The sequence below is a fragment of the Mya arenaria genome, chromosome 2 (assembly GCF_026914265.1).
Source record: "Mya arenaria isolate MELC-2E11 chromosome 2, ASM2691426v1".
Taxonomy (NCBI): domain Eukaryota; kingdom Metazoa; phylum Mollusca; class Bivalvia; order Myida; family Myidae; genus Mya; species Mya arenaria.
In genome coordinates, this window is record NC_069123.1 from 47,647,962 (window position 1) to 47,669,454 (window position 21,493).

At 35.8% G+C, this 21,493-nt stretch overlaps 1 protein-coding gene across 1 annotated transcript; it reads left to right on the forward strand.

Annotated features, from left to right (window-relative positions):
- Window positions 1-1,248: 1,248 nt before the first annotated feature.
- LOC128223787 (WD repeat and FYVE domain-containing protein 3-like) lies at window positions 1,249-15,562 on the forward strand. The gene is made up of 7 exons (XM_052933172.1): window positions 1,249-1,370; window positions 8,405-8,656; window positions 9,273-9,396; window positions 10,541-10,815; window positions 11,637-11,829; window positions 13,635-13,821; window positions 14,658-15,562. The coding sequence occupies exons 2-7, from the start codon at window positions 8,459-8,461 to the stop codon at window positions 14,899-14,901; spliced, it is 1,221 nt and encodes a 406-aa protein (XP_052789132.1). The 5' UTR covers window positions 1,249-1,370; window positions 8,405-8,458; the 3' UTR covers window positions 14,902-15,562.
- Window positions 15,563-21,493: the final 5,931 nt, after the last annotated feature.

A 21,493-nucleotide genomic window follows, 5' to 3' on the forward strand; every position in this document is an offset into this window, starting at 1 on the left:
CAAGAACAGCTTCCTGTCTCGGACCATAAGAGACTGGAACTAACTTCATACAGACCTAGTGCAAATGACCTGTTGACGGCTTCAGCATCGATCGGCAGTCGTTCATGTACACAGCCTAAGCAACACAGATGTTTTAAAAAAAATAATTGTAAATATGCCCTATACGATAAGAGGCTTTGACCGCTTTGATGGCGTCACTTACCTGCGATGCTCTTATGTCCTAGGCAGTATCGAAGTAGAAGTAGAAGTTAATTTATAATCCAAGTGATATAATAACATAAGCTGTCACACTACCATAGAAAAATGGCTATTTCAATGGACGTTTCATTTTTTTTTATCTTATTTTCGCCAAAAAATATACTTTCTCGAAAGTAACCTTATTTGCGTAGTTTGGTAATTAATTTTGTTTATTGGCCAAAACAACCTTACAGGGGCTGTACTCCGTATGATAAAATAGCGAAAATAAAAGAATATTGTCGTAAACTGACAAACTTAGCATCGATGTGTACAATGCATTGAAAATTACTAACTACCACATAGTTTACACTTTATTCAAGTTTAGCAGTTATTTCGTATTTTTCCATTAAAAAAGATTACTGGGTATGTCTACCAGGTAGAATTCATTCCTTATGCGTGATTGGCTAGTCGGTGTTATCACGTGATATTACCGAGGTAGGTGTATAGTAATTATGTCACTTTTTAGAGTAAGCCGTCATAGCTTAGTGGATACGACGCTGGACTGCAATTTTGGCGACCCATTTTTAATTACGGACACTACGGACCATGGACATTACGGACCAGACATTACGGACCAGATTTAGGGACACTACGGACCAGATTTAGGGACATTACGGACCATCTTCGGAATCTTACGGACCATGATTTAAACATTTTTTTTTTAAATTAATCACTCATTAGTTTATATCTGGTCCGTAATGTCTGGTCCGTAATGTCCATGGTCCGTAGTGTCCGTGACCCATTTTGGCGACACGGGTTCGTACCCGGTCTCCGGCACAATTTGTTTTTTACATTTTGATACTTTTTTTTACAATTATGATATCAAAGCGTAACACCTTCTATTAGATAATTGTCCTGAGATTCGTTACAGAAAAAACATTTTTTTGGTACCAATCTGGGGTACAGTCTCTTTAAATTTAATATTCTCACCAAAAATAAAATTATTTTCGCATGTTAGTAAAAATATTATTTTCGTGTTTGAGTCATACCGTTTATAGGGTATGCATCTATTGAGAACTAGCTCTACCAAATAAGAGGGCGCTGCAAGTAGGAAGTGAGCGATCGAAGAAACATAAATTTATTTTGTATTTAGAAATATATATTATTGTGGAATCCTTTACATCTTTATGCAGGTAAGGTACATGCTGTTAAAGATTTGTATTTGCTGTTATCTAGTATCAGACTGTACATACGTCACTCCGAGACAGATGGTAACGGTGCTATGTGGTTACAAATTAAATGCTTTCACTCATTCATGCTTGTCAAACGGTTGTCAAACTCCACTGCTTTCATTTTGCGTCTTTCAATATTTTGCTTGGAATGTAACAATTTTCAAGGTCTGTTTCTTCATTTGCATTTCATATCGCCAAGACTTTTGGAACTGTTGGCCACAGCCTAATGTAGTCTAAAGTTATAGATGTTCCTTAAATGTTCGTAAACATCTAAACGGGTTTGTCAAAAAACAAAAAGGTTTTTGGATTAGATAGAGGGAAGCACATATTACATATGTAAAACTGTTGTCTGAACCGTAATGCTTTGACAGTAAGCAATGAAGAATATTTTAACTCATATTTGTGAATTTGATATTTACTTTTTATGCAAGAAACTGATATAAAAATAGCCCTGAAGCAGTGGTCCAAATTAACACAAGCCTGCAGGCCCTGCACTGGTAAATTGACTTTTAGGCTTGCTCAAATTCCGAATATGGTATAGCAGGGCTTGTTAAAAAATTTGATGCCAAGCAATAGTGTAAGAATTCGGGCTTGTCAATTCAAAAACTTATTTCAATGATTGCTTTAGGTTAATTAAGCTCATTATTAAGCTCTTTTATAGACATAATATGCTATTACCCAATGTTTGGCCGAAATAAGCATCAAAACAAACTGAACGTGAAGTATTTGCCATACCATAGTATACTATGTATAGGACGCTAGCATAGATAGGACGCAGACAAAAAAAATGGTGAGAAAACGCGTAAAAACACAAAAGATAGGATGTAGCGGAAAATTTAGGTTGGTGAGGCATTTACAACATACTGGTTGAGAAGCAGTTTCCGACAGTTTTTAAACTTTTTTATTGAATTATTTATACGTGTTTAAATATCTACTAAAAGTGTTCACATTTTATATAACTACAGCTCAAGCTGCTATTGTCGATATATTTTTAACATGTGTGACGTCACATACAGTGTATCTAATAGGGGCGCAAAGAGGGTACTTACATTGTTTTGATTAGCTTGTGATGAGAAGCAGTTTCCGACAATTTGAATGCGGGGCATATTTGAAGTGCCTGTTGTGTCTTTTTATTATCCGTTTATTTAATAAACTAAATATAAGACTGTAATAAGAGAAATGATATTTAATTTTTTAGCATTTACGAAAAATTTAAACCTTAAAATTTACGACATTCAATTCATACTCGAAATCAGGCAGAGACTGTATATCAATGATTTTTTTTATTTCTGATGGAAACTTGTGTTTGTATACATTTAAGTGAATGTGGATGCGAAACAAACATGACACCGGTGTTCACAAATATGTACACAATGATCATCGTTTGTATAAGTCAATTAAGGAAAACCTTGTAGCTATTCAAAGATATGCAAATTAGGTTCACACGCATGCGCAATACGCTGCGCGTGCAGATCCCCCACGTGCAAGTTTGTGTACAAAATGAAAAATAAACATTAAACATTAAATAATAATAAAAGTTTCTTACGTGTCTCGGTAAGAATTTCAACTTTTGATTGCCTAGTTACCATATAGCTGAATTGTAGTACCTTCTTTATGAAGATCTAAGGAAGGTACGCGAAAAAGCGATTTGTCGGAAACTGCTTTCCGTCGGAAACTGCTTCTCAACCAGTATATGAAATCAAAAACAATAAATGTGTTTGAATATTGGGCGTATTTTGATATCTTTCTTTTTTTGGGATCGTATTGAATGTTTAATTTAAAATGATTCATTGAGAAATAAACTGAAAACAAACAAGAGTGCTTGCTTTTTTATAAAAAGGGACGCTACTCACAGAAACTCGAAGTGAGTCAAGCGCTTTAACTGGATTGAGTTATAACGGCAACGGAAATTGGAATATTAGGTAAACATCAATTAAACGTTGTTCACAATTTTCACGTTTCGATATTTTTCAAAATATTTTGTTGTAAATTACTGTTTTAAGATAATAATAAAGGAATGTGCATACCGCAACGAAGCATTATTGTCACTTTTTAACCTTTTCATAGTGCGAAGGTGTGTAAAACACCTGCTGTCTTTCATTAGAAAAACATCAATAGAACAAACTATTGCGATGTTATGGTTGTTTGTTCACACTTTACCATGTGTTTTAAATACTTAGCTGAGGGTTTTGACATTTTAAGAACATACATGCCCACTATATGATTTATATCATTGTTTTTTATGATACACCATCAGATGACGACGAATTTGAATTTGAGGGATAAATTTACATGAATTAAACAACGAAACACAAATGAGTTCGCTATTTCATAAGATATAAAATATACTGACGCTGCATCGAAACCTAAATAAGTCGAGTAGTCCAGCAATTTAGCCGGTCCCAAATACACAAATCATGCACAAACCTATATGGCTCCCTCGAGGTCATAATTTCACACTTGATCCCAAATGCGTGTTCCAAAATTAACAAACAATTGCTAGTTGTAAATGACAGTTTAAAGGAAATTTGATAAGGTGTGAAAAACCATTTATAAGTGTTTATGCATGACCGATGATAGTTGATAAGGATATTTGAAAAGATAATTATGAGTTTGAACAGTTTTGCGAGACAGACAGTATGCGCCAATCATTTATCCTTGATTTTGAGAAAACTTAAGTCTGACTAAGGCCATAATATTTACTGTCATATTTAAATGTTGCTTGTTTAGAAAATGTGCTTTTTGTAAAAATAAACATAACTATTTATTCATTTATAATTTTTTATTTTTTTTTACATTTCGTAACCTTTGAACATATGAGATTTCAACAACGCAACACATAATCGGTATCATAGTAAACAGTCGGTTTGACAATTTTAAACTTAAAAGACACTGAAAGATATTTCATAACAGACAGTCTGGCTGGAAAAATGAAACTCAGGTTGTTCGAAACATCGGTTCCCTCCAGGTTTCAGCTCGGACCCCAGCGTCCTCAAGCGATCGCAGTTTTACTGTATTAAGGGTTTTTACACATTTTCTCACCATTTTCTTGTCTGTGTCCTATCAATGCTAGCGTCCTATTCATAGTATAATACGGTATATCTAATATAAACTACAGCTGCTTAGTTTTCACTGGTAGATTCACGAGTTCCATGGTCATTTCTGCAGCACACCTCATGACAATCTGATCTATTTGTAGATTAATTTGTTAAAAAGTTATGGGCAATAAGCTTTAACTATTTAATTTAATTTATGAAGAAAAAGGTATCTGGATAAATCATATTAGAGCTTCAAAAACTTGTTTCTGTGAATTATGTTTTTTGTGAACACCTTGAAAATTTAGCATCCAGTCATAATGAAATTTGGTGATAGTGTTTATATTAAGTAGCACCAGCGATATGCCCATTTATATTGAAATATAATTGGCTTTTTTCTAGTTTTGGTATAATAATCGGACAAAGTTTTAATTATAACATGGTTTTGCTCCTTTTTTATCACAATAAGTATTATATTATTTTCTAGATGATGCATGCTTCCAGCAGGTGAACCATCCACTTTTGCAGAATTGTAGTAAAACAGAATCATTAAATTTACCAATGTGACTGCCAGCAACTTATGTTGATATCAATTTTTGATGCAAAAGCTTTATAATTACCATTTAAACATGAAACATTCCAGTAGTAGGGCTTTAGCAAGGATTTAAAAAGAGATGATGCTGAAAAATACCGCAGTGGGATAAGGACACATTATTTCAGGATATGAATAACTTAAACATTATGAATTTGACAAAAAATGCTAGGAATTGTGTTTAATTGAAGTAATATCATGTTTCAACTGCAAATATTTGAAGTTTGTATGTTTTTAATCATATCATGAGTTTTAATCAAAACCAAAGAAATATTTGACAGTCTTGGAACATTTCATTCTATGAGGGCAGAAAGGTGCATACACATGGTGGTCTCTATGGGGGCAGAATGGTGCATACACATATTGGTCTCTATGGGGGCAGAAAGGCGCATACACATGCTGGTCTATATGAGGGCAGAAAGGTGCAATGCTGGTCTCTATGGGGGTAGAAAAGTGCATACACATGCTGGTCTCTATGGGGGCAGAAAGGTGCATGTACACATGCTGGGCTCTATTGGGGCAGAAAAGTGCATACACATGCTGGTCTGTATGTGGGCAGAATGGTGCATACACATCCTGGTCTCTATGTGGGCAGAATGGTGCATATACATGCTGGTCTCTATGGGGGCAGAATGGTGTATGCACACACTGGTCTCTATGGGGGCAGAATGGTGCATACACAAGCTGGTCTCTATGGGGGCAGAAAGGTGCATACACACGATGGTCTCTATGGGGGCAGAATGGTGCATACACATGCTGGTCTCTATTGGGGCAGAATGGTGCATACACACGCTGGTCTCTATGGGGGCAGAATGGTGCATACGCATTCTTATCTCTATGGGGGCAGAATGGTGCATACACATTCTTATCTCTATGGGGGCAGAATGGTGCATACACATTCTTATCTCTATGGGGGCAGAATGGTGCATACACATTCTTATCTCTATGGGGGCAGAATGGTGCATATGCATTCTTATCTCTATGGGGGCAGAATGGTGCATACACATTCTTATCTCTATGGGGGCAGAATGGTGCATACACATTCTTATCTCTATGGGGGCAGAATGGTGCATACGCATTCTTATCTCTATGGGGGCAGAATGGTGCATACGCATTCTTATCTCTATGGGGGCAGAATGGTGCATACACATTCTTATCTCTATGGGGGCAGAAGTGTGCCACCAAATAGTACAGGGTGCAGTTCTCTTCCATAACTATTGAATTTACACAGTCCCTCTACAGTTATGGCTTTTGAACCTAATTCAATGCATGTGTCTGTTCCTGGGGATGAAAGTTAGCAATCATATATTTTAGATTCAGCTGATAAATTCATTAATTGTCACTTGATAATACACCAACTAGTGCAATCTCGTTCTGGGAAATTTGTTTGCTATGTACAAATCTCTTGGCTTTAGGTGAGAACTTGATACAAAGAGACAGAACATGTTTTAAACCAGTTTAAAGTCTGATATAAAACATCATTGCTTTGATAGCTTGTTTTTCTGTTCTATAAGATGGCTTTGCTGTATTGATTTTGTATATTTCCTTTCGGAGTCTTATAGTATTTCCTATATTGGAAAATAGATGGAAGTTATGTCACTTACGGAGATCTTGGTTAAATCTTTAGAGTTTGAGAGTGGAAAATTATCCGAAGTGTATTATCTGAAGTGTTTTAATCACAATTGTTTTAAGCTTAACTTGTTTTATTACATTCTTTTCGGTAACTTTATAAATCTCATATATACATGGTGTTTGTGATTGTTCTTGTTTTAGAATATAAATAATTTTTATTTGATTGTACACGGACAACATAAATATTGTCGTTGGAATAGAGATACTGTGTTCCTTTGAGATAGATGATAGTGCGTAATATTTTGACAGGTTTGTTTTCTCCCTCCTGATAGTATAGATTAGGTGTTGTAAGTCCATCTTTCCTTCTGACTGTCCATTCAGCCAACAACTAGGGTTAGGTGCTTTTTTGTATTGTTTCTTATAAAGCTCACAGAAACACCAGCTTAGGAGTTATTTTTACAGACAGAAAAACCTCATAAACCATTATATTAAATGTTTGTTCATCTGTCATTCTCTCCATCCAGAGCCATTACTATGTAAGTTCTTGACAGAAATGGATGCAAATTTAGTGGGAATAACCATAGTGTGTTGGTGAATGCCTAAGATTCATCGGGATCAGGTCAGTAACACAAGAGTTATTGCCCTTAAATGAATGAAAAAAGCTAAAATTTTCTGCCCAGAGCCATGTGTATTGTATGTACCAAATTGGCTAAAATGAATGAAACTTATTTGATGAGCATGTAACTACAGGCAGTGGTGCACATTCAAGATTTGTCTTGATTAGGACAGTAGTAATAGAGTTATTGGCCTTTAACTAATAACAAACATAAGTAACATTTACATGACAGTCAGTATTCTTTGTAAAATAGAAAACAACGTAAGATCCATGAATTATCACCTTTGTTCTTGTCTTGGATGGTCATTAATCACCATTACCCTAATACAAATTTTCATGTACTGTTCATTTCTGCATTATTCCATCAATTGGAAGTTGAATTATGATATTCACATTTAGTTTCTGCTATATTTAATGTTCTCCTATTGAATTGCAACTTTGAAATATTTGGTTCTTCGACAATGCATTATCTAGTGGGGGATATCAATTGTCAAATTTGCCTTTTCAATCAACCTTTATGGTAGTTTTAGTGTGAAATATTTTGTTTTCCGTAATGTTTTGTGAAATTTGCTTAAGGCTAGCTTCAAATTTTATAGTGAAAACTTAAACTTGCTTCTGAATTATAATCTATTCATGATTTTTACTCTAAAGCACATTATGATAGTAGAGAAGAATGTTGCGCAAAACTCATTATCTGAAGTATTGATTGATAAAATGCTGCATTTAATAGGTTCATTAACATTGTATTGATCATGATTCGCAAGCCAGCTTTTGATTGCCAGCTATATGTATGTAGATCACTTCCTTTATTCTCTGGATAATTCAGCAGAAATAATTCTCGTGTAAGTAACACTGATAGGCATAGATGGTGAATTGACTTTGGGTGTAAACTTTTTCCGTAATAGTGAAATGTAGGGGCATTAGTTATTACTAACTTATAACTATTGGTAAGGTTTGATGAACCAGTGATGTAACATTTTTCCATTTGTTGTCTTGAGATTCACACTTGTTAAGATCAATGAATTAGTTGCATTTTAGTTTTGTATGGTTAAGCATTTGTTTGAAGAAGTCCAGCCATCATGTCCTTATGGTCTTATCATTTGTAAAACTTACTTGTGACATCTGTTTTTTTCTGACAGTTGCTTGAATGACTAACATGGGTAAATGTATTTACTTTCAGCATGATGTAGCTGCTAGTCTGCTTTTTCCTCCTCACTGATAGAGAGAGAGAGATATGAGTTTTATGCAGCGGTTGATAGGAAGTCGGGGCGGAGGTGCAGCCCAGACTGACCCCAACTCCCGGCCCCAGGACACCAGCCTCGGTCTGATGCACCTACGCAAACTGTTCACAGAGTTCAAGCATCCAGCCACAGAATACACTCAGAAAGACCAAGAGGAGAAGCTGTACAAGATGCTGCCCATCTTCTGCAAGGTCAGGGACAAACTGATCTTAAAGCCCATTTCATAATTGTAACAAAAATATGTTTTCAATACAGTGTGCTCATGGTCTTTTCAATAGCAGTTCAAGTGACATGATGATATTACACTGATAACTGAGAGATGTTTTTCATTAATTGAGAGATGTTTTTCATTAATTGTCGCGACTATTTTTAAATAAAACTCTCTCCTGAAAGACGAGTAGTCTATGCATTGAATAGCTAAGTGAAAAGAACTCATAGTACTGTATCCTGCAGGGATAACAGCTGTACTTGTGTGATGACAGAAATGGGTTGAAGAACAGCTGCTGCTTGGTGACAAGAATTTGAATGTTCATATGTTACATCATATTGTACGCATGTCATAACTGTCCTGAATCAGTCCAGGACTCCTGATTATATGGTATATCATACTACCGGTTATATTTATATACTGATAAATAGTGTTTTATGTTTGGCATATATTTAGCTGTATTTTTTTCATGGAGGAATTTATTGTTAAAAATGGAAATGAAGGTTGCTTGTGCCAACTTTCCGAAGACCGATGATAATAAAAGCTGTAATTTTATCCTTGCTGTATACCATTAACGTCATTTGGGCTTATTTTTGCAGATATTTGGTAATGTGCCAGCAAACTCAATGCAGGAGAAGTTTAGTGACATTCTGCAGTTCTGTTCTCATGTGTCCAAGCTGATGGTGACTGAAGTCAGGAGACGGGCCTCTAACCAGTCCACAGGTAAAGCAAATTCTGTAAGATAAAAAATTTATGAATCTATTTGCATGTCATAGTCCAACCTAGTGCTCTTTTATGAAAGAAGTTAAAAACAAAGAAAAAAAGGGAAAATATATTAGAGGTATCAGAACAATCCATACTCCGATTTTATATACTTACAACAGTGTTCTGCCAAGAATTGAAAAGGTGGGGCCGAATGGCCCAGCAGTCATGAAAATAAGGGGCCATTTTCAAAAGTGAAGGGCCATGACCTTTGCCAGGGGAAAAATGAAAACTTGTAAATGAAAGTGTTTTATTTACCCATTATATACATGGTGTAACATCCACATGCATGTCTTGTTAATGTACTGGTTTTAAAGTTTTTACATTCAAAAGTAGTGAGTGCATTACTTTTCTTATGTTTTAAACAATTAATGCATTTCATAGATTGAGTTTGTTCATCAAACAACAACCAGGAAAAGTCGGAGAGCCATCTTTTCTGGAATGACCTTGTTTCACTTTTTTTTGTCAGATGGATTTGCAGACGTTTTAGCATCGCAGTTATCTACCGGCAATGTATTAGAATTTTCTGCTAATATGCAGTCACTTTCGTTAATTGAACTGTTTGGGGGATTAATGTCTTTCGCGGTATTATTATTGCCGTCCAATATATTTGCTTTGTGTTTCTTATTGCCCAAATGGAGAAACAGAGTCTTCAGGAACCGTGAAGAAATCAAACATAGTTCGAGTTGTTTTCTTTTTCTCAGCCATGATGATGACATTGAATTTAGTAAAAAAAACATACTACCCCTCGCGATTGGATAGTTACACGTATACGGACCAATGAAAATCGTTGTTTTATAGAATGAACGCTGTGCTGTAAAACTTCTGAAAAAGAAATCGATTAAGTCAAAACGGCTTTTCGATGAGTCATCACGATTTTTTCTGTGCCAATGGCGCAAGGGCGCGTCCTTGGCAGAACACTGCTTACAATGATATGTTGGTTTGTCAGAAAGACTTACTGAATTATCCATAAAAATTGACTTGCTAGACTGAGAAACCTGTGAAGATGTGAGCTCATCTTTCCACTGCCATTTATCCTGACATAAACCTTCAATTAAGTCATTCTATGACATTTGGTTCTTTAATGTTGTACTCTCTATTGTAGAGGAGGCGAGCTGTGCCATTGTGAAGTTCCTGGAGATAGAGTCTACGGAGGAGTCGAGTGCGGGCTGGATGCTGCTCACCTCCATCAACCTACTGTCTGTTGGTACCCAGGCCCTCATTGACTGTATGACGGCGGCCTCCCTCCCATCCACACTGGTCAAGTGTCTCTACCTGTTTTTTGACCTTCCTGAACTCGTTAACGCTGAAGCCCTGGAGGAAGGGTGTGAGTTTACACCTCAGGAGAGAAGGGTTCTGCTACAGAAAGTCTTTGTACAGGTGAGAACTGTAAAACATAGATGGAGATTGTTCTATGGATAATTCAAGAATCTGGATTTCGATAATAATGTGTTATTCGATAAAATATTCTAAAAATCACTTACAGGTTATGGCTGTGTTATGATTAAGTTTTGTAAGCACAGATGTTGCATTATATAGAATGAATAAAATAATATCCCACTTCCTACATAAATGATTTCATCCAATTGGTTTAGAGCTGTGACATGATCATGGTGTTTATTCCATACACTCCAAATAAATTTCAAAACCCCAACATGGCAGACATTCCAGATTTCATGGGTAAAAATGTTTCATACCATCAAATGGATACTGGTATGTGTCTATTTCTCCTTAACAAGTGTAAAAGCCTTGAAAACAACAACATGAAGTATGGATATGTTCAAAAAATCCGGAGAGGGAAATCAAAATTCCATGCATAATTAAGACCGCATGAGCTTTGTAACAAAATTCTGGATTTATCTTACTTAAAGAAAGATGGTATTGCCAAAACATTCCTGAACCAAAGCTCATTAGTTTTTATCATTTTACATAGCAAACATGCTATTGTAAAACAAATATTCATAAAAAATTCATCCACGGTTCATCTGAAAAATCTAGCATTTATGAATTGGATGGTGAAAACTCGGCCAAGTGTGAGACATATTTCTTGCACAGTAACTGAAAATGTATGAGATATACACGCCAAGTGGCTTTACACCACACTCAGGCTTCAAGCTTCTAACATTGTAACTAATAGTAGTCATGCACATGGACTGTCACTGTTAACATGCAAGTATATGACAATGCCAATGTGTTGTCAGGTGCTTGTTCGACTGTGCAACCAGCCATCCCCAGCGGAAGAGCTAGCGAGGAAGGATGACCTGAGCCTACTTTTTAGTGCTATCACAAGCTGGTGCCCTACCCACAATGTTGTGTGGAGGACTAGTGCAGGGGAGGTCCTTGTCACCCTCTCGAGACACGGCCTAACTAACAGTGTTACCAAGTACATACATGGTAGGTGATAATATGTTCATGTGTTATTAGTAGGTCTACGTCAAAAACTTGGCTATAAGAATGAACAAGTCATTTGGCTGGTGGACCTCTTGGTTGACTGGTGGGTGCCAAACTGGCGTTTTCCATCCAAGAACTTCAGCTAGGATTAACATAAAGGGATGATACTTTGTGTATTGAAAGCTCACGTGGAAATGTACCTAGGGATTGCATTTGTGGGGTCAAGGTCAAGGTTGCTGTAACAAAAAAACATGTTCTGCTTATTATTGAGTTAAGATGACGTATAGTGGGAATTTAGTTTATTGCAATTTTATGGGTAGATATACCTTTGGGATGCATTTTTAGTCGATAGGGTCATAAGTCACTGCTACTAGAGTAGAAAAAAGGTCCTGCTCAATAACTTGATTTAGTAATGATGTATAGAAATAAAACTTTGTGTATAGCAAGCTCATGTGATTGCATTTTCGATTGGTGGGGTCAGGGTCAAAGTCACTGTTGCTTCAAATAAGTAGACATATCTTTATAGTTTTAATTAGGTATGGTGTTCAGTTATGAAACTTATAGTATAGGAACCTCATGAGATGAACCATTTGATGACTATGTGGTTGGTTAAGTTTAGGTCAAGGTCTCTTAAATAGGAAAATAGTGTTCAATCAATATGAAACCTGGTTTGTGAAAACTTACCTTGGGTAAGTTAGGGTCAAGGTCATTGTTCCAAACTTCAGTTCAATAACTTCAGTTAAAAAGACGTATAAAGATGGAATAAACTGAAGTTACAATCTAATGCAGATAATTTATGTTTGGTTTGCATTTTGGGTTGGTAGAAACAAATTAACAGTCAAAGCTACTGCTTGTGTTTCAAGCACCCAAAACTTAAATTTGCCAAATTTATCTTATTGCCCAAATGGAGAAAAAGAGTCTTCTTAATGCATTGTTATGTTGTTACACCAGTTGATTTGTTTGCAGACTTTTAAGTTGCTTTGAAGGCATGCATTCAAATATGTAAGAAAAAGTCATTTTAATCAGCATTACTTTTGTTGTGTGTAATTTGTACGTCTTGAACACAGGCACTTTAACATTGTAAGATATCTATAGTCAAATGTCTACAATTCAGCAGTGCTAGACATGAGAAATGCCAGTTTCCATTAACCTAAAATGTGTTAAAGTAGATGGGTCGCCTGTAATCTTGGTAGTTTATGGGAGTCTTCAAGCCAATTGGACAATAAATCCCTGGATTTGATGAGCAGTTCTTGTAGTTCACTGATTTGGTACCTTTTTGAACATTGTTTTATTGATATTGACTCCAGTCAAGAATTCTTTTGTCTTTGGGATGTCTTGCCAGGAGAATGTTTCAGAAAGAATGGTGTTAGTTTCAGGGAAATCATGTTGTTTTTGGCATTTTAGTTTTAAAAATGAAGATTTGATATTGGGTTTAATTTCTCTTGCTGTATTAAAGTTAATGAGTTTTCTGATGTTATATCTCCCCCCCATGACATGTGTACACATAAAAAGGAAACTAAACAGAATTTTTACCGGGATTTTTGAGCAAAGAGTGTCTATTGTTAATTTTCATTTATAATAATTGGACTTATTAAGTTCTATAAACCAAAGAAACATTGTATTCTAAACATGTCTCAAGCCGACACAGTTTTAAAATAAGTTGAATATTAAAGCAGTTTTCAAGATCATTTGTTGAAAAAGAATGTATACAAGCGCTTACAAATAATTTGTGCTCGTATATTGTTATTCATCTTAAAGTAATCTGTTATTTTATCTCCTTGACCGTTTTCCCCGTTCAATCTCTGCAGACAAGGGTTGTGTGCGTCACTGTGTGGAGAACATGCAGCGAGCGCAGGATTTATCTCCCCTGGACCTGGTGGAAATGTTTGTGACTGTGTTCTGCTTCCTGAAGGATTCCAGCGAGGTGTCACATGTTCTCCTTGACGACTTCAAGTCCTGCCAGGGATACACTTACCTGTCAGAGTTTATACTCAGGTATGGAATCCCATAAACATCATGAACAAGAAAGCATATTGATTAATTCTGTTAGGTAGTGAAGGTCTGACAACATGACTTTTCTTGCAAAGTTTTGCATTTAATTGTAAACATCTGCATTCAGTATGTACATACATGTACATGTAGACTCAAAGTGTGTATCTACATCATAGTTTAAATATAAATGTAATGGATCCCAAACTCCTGACCAAGCAGGCACGATCTTGATAAATCTTGTGTTGCATGTTCCTTCAAAAGGATTGTACCGTCACGCATGAAACTTCGTAAGGTAAGATGGTGAGCTTGGGCTGTTACGTAGAAAAGTAGTTGGTATTGAATAAATTAAGGTAGGGTTGACATATTGTAACCAAACTTGGTATATAAGAAGAGTTTATGGTCAAGGTCAAGGTTACTGTTAAATATTTAAATATAGAAAAATGGTTAGTACTGAATAACTTTAGTTAGGGTTGGCATATTGTAACCAAACTTGGTTTATAGGAAGAGTTTATAGAGACCTTTTATGGGATTGTGTTTTGGGCTCCGCAGTCATGGTCAAGGTAACTGTTAAATATGTCAATATAGAAAAATGGGTAGTACTGTTAATAAAAATAGAAACAAAACAACAAAACTGAATCACACAACAAAGGCTGAAGTTCTACTGTCAATTATTGAAAACTTGGTTTTGTTGCATTGCGACGACTTGTGTTTACATTTTAATTTGTAGTTTTTATTGCTTTTGACAGGCACATATTACATCATAATTGTATTCATTTCTATGACAACTCTTGAATAACATTGACATACATGTACATGGATTTGTATGTTCTGGGTCCCAGATTGGAGTTAGATGTGAGTGAGGAGTCTGTGCAGGCACTACGGAACCTTGTGCTGCTGGTGGGCTCCCTCACAACCTGCGGATACGCTGAAATCAAACCATCCACCGCTGCCACTGGCTCCATCTACCAGATACCTGGCTTCACTCTCCCACAGCCTGCTGGTAAAGGTGAGCACAATTGGTGTACATTATCTGTTTTGAGAGACCATGTGTTTATAGTGTGCAAGCACCCTTGTAATGTGTGATTGAAAGTTTGGTTTACATGTTCAAAGAAATAATATGCTTGTTTTAGAGTTTGTTTTGGCTGTAATCATTTGAATTTTATTTCATTAGGAAATAGAACTTAGATGACATGCAGTAACATTTTAATGATAAAAATGGGTGGAGTGGGCACAGCAAATGAGCCCTTCTTAATCATTAAAATATCACTTTAGGTCATCTAAATGTTTAAGAATACAACCACATTGTTAATGCAAATTCTGACGGAGGGATTGTGTATTAATTGAGTGGCAGAAGGCAGACCTATAAATACCTGTGAAAGTTGAAAATTTTAATGATTAAGCCTAGTACTTGATTAATGATTTCCTTTCTGCAATTTCATTGGCTGAAATTGTAGGTTGTGTTCTCATTGCAATTTATTGAATTGTGTAAATGATTGTGAAAAGGGCAGTCCTGTACTAAAGAAGAAAGGATAATTTTGATTAAAAATGCATCATGATTTTATCGTTTTAATAATTGTCTGCATGTTGTAAATAATCAGTAGTCTCCCATTTTCTATTACAGTTGTGAGAATGTTTTGTAAGCAACAGTGGAAGCCCAGGTTAACTTATGGCTCCAAAAATCACTCCAGACAGTCTTATATTTCAAATAGTTCATATCCAACTTGTTTTAAAACCGTGTCATTTCCAAATATGGTGTATACTTACAGAATGCATCTTAAATCTGGGCTTACACTACTTTTTTATATAAATGTTCTGTGTATTAATTCTCTTTCTCCATGTTCAGCTGTTCATTGATATATTTCACAGAAGTGTTCATGTGAATTCTAGCCCAAGTTCCAGTTGAGTGAACGTACTTTTCCTTTATTCTAGTTTTCGCAGGTGAAGGTTTGCTTTCTTTCTGAGAAGGTTTTTGTGTGAAATGTAGGCCTTGTGCACATATCAATATCCCCCCCCCCCCCATGGAATGGAGTGGGATGGTGTGGGGGTTGAGGGCAGGGATGATTTTCCAACTGTTTTGATTTTGACAGACCCAGATGGACTGCCTATCAGGGGATGGATTTACAATTTAAGTTTTTTAATGGCTGGAACTTTGTCAATTGGAAGCATTTTGACAAAGCCACTGCCCCGGGGGTTATATTGAGACAGCAACTTTGGCTTTTTGTCTAAGTCTCATGTGTGTGCCTGATGGGGGGAAACATTGATGTGTGCAGTAGGGTTATGTAGTACTAGTTATTACATGGCTCTATCAGCCTCCCATCACTAGATTGTCTCATGCAGTGTCCAGGGGTGGTTGCTCTAACTGGTTGCCTCATACAAGGTCTGAGGGTGTTTGTTTTAACTTTACCTATTAACTTTACCTAACTTTTCCTGATGATTTTGTATCTAATCTGATCTTATTGAAATTGTCAAATTAGGGCTAGAACGTTTCATGTCTCATTTCAAATCAACAAGTATAGCATGAATACACTATTAATAATAATCTTGAATACTGTTTTTTGTGTAAACAAATACATATAGCTCATACTTAATTTAATATCTGCTAGTATTTAGTCAACATTTGTGCATAAACTATATTTCTGTAGAATTTATAACTGGGTGTTTGTAAATATCCGTAGAAGTAGGATTGGTAGCTTGGGTTATACTTCTGTATATTCATTTACATTTGAAAACTTAAAACAAGTTTTGTTTGTTTGAAGACTCTGCTTAATCTTAACTCTGCTAAATCTTAAAGTGGTATTTTCTTCGATATCTAAAACAACTTCAATTATAAATTTCAAAATGTAACACAAATAATTTAACTTGACATTTGTCATTTGATAATTTCATTTTCTTTGTAAAACTGGTAGTTTAGTTATTTGGTGTTTGTGCAGAGATGAAATCATCTGAGTGCTGTTATGAAGCCTAACTTTTACAGTTGATACCTCAATATCATTGTGGTAGGTGTATTGACATTACATTCATCAAATTCTTCGTTATTCATGCCAAAAATATGTATATTAACTAAAAATAAATATATTTATAAAATGGAGGACCCTTTAAGCAGTTGCTCCGACGCCTCCTGTCAGCAGTCGACATTGACTTATATTGCCCAGGATCCTGGACACCAACGGTTGAAATCAATTAGGTCCTTTAAGTTCTTTGCTTAAGTCAGGTTGTGTTTTTTCAAAAATTGTCCACTTACACCTTTGTTTATTCTTTATTATTTGCAGTAATGAGATTTACAGCAACCTTTGCCTGTTTTTTATGAAGAATGTTGAAAAGGCTTCTGCAATTTTCACATTTATATTAAAGTGTAAGATAGTTATTCATCAGTCATTTGTAATCACAGGCCCCCTTAGGTCCAGGATAGTGGGGGACTTTGACTTTCGGTCCAGCCAGCCCGTGCAAAGTCTCCGTCCCTGCGGGGACCACTCTGCTGTAAAACCCCCGCCAAATGCCCCCTCACCCAAGGGACCCTAGATAAGGCCAATTCCTTCTAACTTTGGCGTGAAGACAAAACCACCAACCGCAGTCACCCACGGGGCCACCTGGCAAGTAAAATCACGCCCATTTCCGGCTACCCCGACCTGGGGGGGGCGTGTGTGACAATTGACTGGTAGCATAAAAAAATCTCAAAACGCTTGAAGTCCTCATCATATGGTGCAATGCTGAGTATGAATTATGTGTAGATAATGCACAGGGTTACATTGTTTGCAAGTTTGCCCAGTTATCATTATTTTAAAGTGCTTGAGAGGTTAAAAATTGTAAATGCATATCTGCTTTCATCCAAAATATCAGAATTAATTACCAAATGAATAAATGGCAAATTCATTTCACCTAGGAAAAAATTGGAGACTGAAAGGCTGACAAGCAAAACCCAACAGTATGCACTACATAACCTACTGTTCTAAATAGCTGCAGTAAATCATTTTTCGAATATAGATAATTTCTGCGTGAATTTAATGTCCTTAGGGCTCCTATTTTAATTTTCTGCCCATATATCCAACTTGTAGTTCTGTGTTCCTCCATTAAATTTGGTGTTCTCAGGATCCACTGTTCGCAGAGCTATGTATAGATTAAGCAAAAATTGAAAAACTAGATTTACATGTAAATACTTATATTGCAACTAAAAGGTTAAACAAAGCTCTGTTGAACTTATGTGACAAAGGTATTAACTTGTGCCTGTGTTGGATACTTCCATTTATACATATACTACCGTATACCGTTTTTACGTAATCTCTTTTCATTAAAGGGCACGGCCATCTGGGTATGAGTCCATTGTTGTCAACTGTGCTACAGCAAGATCGTATCGTCGGGTTGTGGAGGGGTATTGTTCCCGTAATATAACCCTTGCATTCTGCTCAAAGCTTAGATCTAGAATCCTTTATTTAAAAGTGTGATGTACAATCCTTAAAAATTTGTGGTCAGGAAAGGTGTTCTCAATGCTCACTTACAAGATGAGGGCAGATTTTGCTACTGCACAGCCCATGAAAATATTTGAGCAAACAATTATACAAAATACTCTGCAATATGCTGAAGAAGGGGGGCATTTCCACAGCTTTAATTTTCCAAATCAGTTTTATACAAATTGACCCCTAATATCATGCATTTCAGTCCATTTCCCGCCTTGTGTTGCCAGGTATTGGCATTTATTTCTCGGACAATCCCTACCTCAATGGGAGGTTTGAGCAACTAAGAGCCCTCTAGAGTCATGGTCTTGGTGGATCACTAGTTCTGTGCGCTGTGGTCTACCATGCTGCCATTCACCTCCTAAGACCAGATATAAGGTAAAAACCCTAAATGGTGTTAATCATTGAATAAATGGAATTTGTAATGCTCTTGTAAGGTTGTAAGGAATCATTATAAATATAATCAGGTTTTTATAATTATGCTTACTGTGTACTTTGCTAAGCATTGACCTACAGACAACATGACATCATTATTAGGATGTTGGATACCAGGAGTAATACACAACGGTAACACAGTAATCTAGAATTCGATTTACAATATATTTGCTTCTTCCATGTGGTTCTCATATCCTCGTCTTTATTTTTGGAAGCTTGTTTTTAAAGATGAGCGTTTTGTTAATGCCAGGGCGGAGAATTCAGAGCAACAATATGCTGCGTGGTTTGACTTCAATTTACCATCATGAATGCATGAAATGTGAGAGACCGCTAATATTATGATCACCCATAAAATTCTAGCATCCAAAATGTTCAGGAGGTTTCCTTTAAAATTTGCTATGTAGAAAAACATTCAGGACTGCTTACATGCAGCAACATAGATACACATCAACAGCTAAATGTTCATTATTGTGTGAAGAGTTGATTTTACATTTCTGGCAGCTGCTCGTGGACCATTTTGCTTGCATTTTGTTTGAGTCAGATGCCATGCTTTAAATGGTTTATGACTTTTGGTTGATGGTCAGGAGTATGTTTTGTAGAAATTCATAGATGTGTGGATATGGACCGGCATGCATCAGCTTATATCTAAAATTATCCTTTTGCTCATGTTTCCTGACAAGTGTAAAAGTCCTAGAAAGTAACCTACTTGTTATTGAAATACTAATATTTGCATTTTTTTTAGGCACCTGATTAAGTTAGAAGTCTTTCCCCTTGTTTAATATATCTAAACTGTATTTTTACAAAATCCATTTCTCGTTGTTTCAAAACTGATGGCTGTTATACAGTCGAAGCAGGGCATTCAATTAGGCCAAGGTACCTGCTCTAGACTATATTATCTGATTGCAAAATTGACAGTCAACTTATTTGGTGTTTTGCTAGTGCATTTATCAAGAATTCCCAAGGCAATTTTGTCTCAATGTCAATATAGGTATAACTTAACTTCGGTGTCTGTTGCGACAGGGGTGTAGAAGGCAGAACATGTGTATACAATTGAATATCCAATCTGATGAGTGTGTATGTGTGCATACTGTTTTGTCATTTCAATGGTAGGATAAATCACATCATCTGACATAGAAGTCCGAGTTATTGCCCTTCCTACATGTAATGTTATGTCTGTTCAGACTAGTAACTGAAATATTTGTTTGCAATCAAAGATATGTTTTAAATTGGTTTAACATAATTAGGGCGCTATTAACAGTCATTACATCTATTTCACTGAATTCAAGTAATGGAGTCCTGAAATCCTGATTATAGCCCTCAATTATTTCGTAATGCCCTAAAAAAGTCTAATCATTATCAACATGGAGTCACCATCAGACATTGACCCATGTTTTTAATAAGAACATAAGCCATGAGTTAAGCCATCTCTGCAGTTCAAGGTTATTGGCCATTTCTGCAGTCAAGGTTGTGTCATAACCTCAGTTTACTGAACCATTACCTGTGAGTGTCAAAAGGTTATCAGCAATGAGCTAGATATTATTAGTCATTTAGTTTTATAATGGGTTAAACTCCTGAACCCACATTTATTGAATAATGTGAAGATTACTGTTTTTAAATCCAGTGAATAAAAATCTTTATTTTTGTTATCTTGAATCTGTTCACAAAAATCTTATAAATCCTTTTCATATTTAAAATACCATAGAATAGGTCCTGTGTTGGCTTAATAGCTATTCAAGTTTTGAGCACATTCGAAGGGCATTGTAAGTGGAAAGTTTAAGTGTGATTGTTGTGTGTCAGGTTTGTTCAGTTGTTTCTCGGCCACTCCTGCTGCGGGATGTGCCCTTTTCGGGCCGCTACTTCATTTTCTACACCCAGCTGAAGCGAGTTGTCCTGAACTGGTAGGTACTGTCTATACCATCATGTTGTACCATTATCCACACTTTGTAATATATAACTTTACCTGGCAGATGGTACCTGTATGCAGTTACATTGGTCGAACGACGATTGGGTCAACTTTATGCTCACTACACGCACATTATGATACTTTTCACCATTATTTGTAGCCCTTTGTATTTTGAAGACCAATTTTAATATTGCAATAATTAATGTCCTCATCATGGAACATAAAACAGAATATAGGACTTTGCATTTCACTTTATCTAAACTTATTTTTGTGACTAGGCTTAGTGGGCTAAAGCAGATCAGGGTCAGGGGTAAAATTAAGTTCAAGGTAGTTCAGCATTATAATAACAAGAGGTCAAAGGGAGTTTTTTATTTAGCATAGGGGCCTTCAAATGGCTTTCTATAACCTATTTCAATATGTGTGATTTAATGATAAACTGAAAAGGAAACGTAAAACACTAATTGATCGATATTGATTTTCAACATTCAAGACTAAAATTACACTTACGTTGCAAATCTGTACTACTAAACTAAAATAAAAAAGACTACTAAAATAAAAAAAGAAAAAAAATTATAGAAAACAATTTAAATTTATTTCTAACATATTAAAAGGTAATTAACTTTTTGTTTAACATATCCATGAGATTAACTTTGGGGGGGCATATAATTAAAATATTTAGTAGAAATTTCCAAGTAATAATATGTTTTACATAAATTACTTTTAAAGTAACAGGACTATACAATCGGTTTTATTATAAAAAAAAAGCGACAAGCATTATTGTTATTAGTGATTTTAACTATTTTCATCTTGACAGTGAATCTTTTTCTGGCCTTTTTTGTACATACAGATTCCTGTTTATACATTATTATAGATCCATTGTCGCTTTAAT

What these genes read in the sequence shown, in the direction of transcription:
- LOC128223787 (XM_052933172.1), top strand. Translation starts at nt 8,459, where the DNA reads ATGAGTTTTATGCAGCGGTTGATAGGAAGTCGGGGCGGAGGTGCAGCC. An exon ending in TACAGAAAGTCTTTGTACAG is followed by an intron (nt 10,816 to 11,636) that starts GTGAGAACTGTA and finishes ATGTGTTGTCAG; the next exon opens with GTGCTTGTTCGACTGTGCAA. An exon ending in TGTTACCAAGTACATACATG is followed by an intron (nt 11,830 to 13,634) that starts GTAGGTGATAAT and finishes CAATCTCTGCAG; the next exon opens with ACAAGGGTTGTGTGCGTCAC.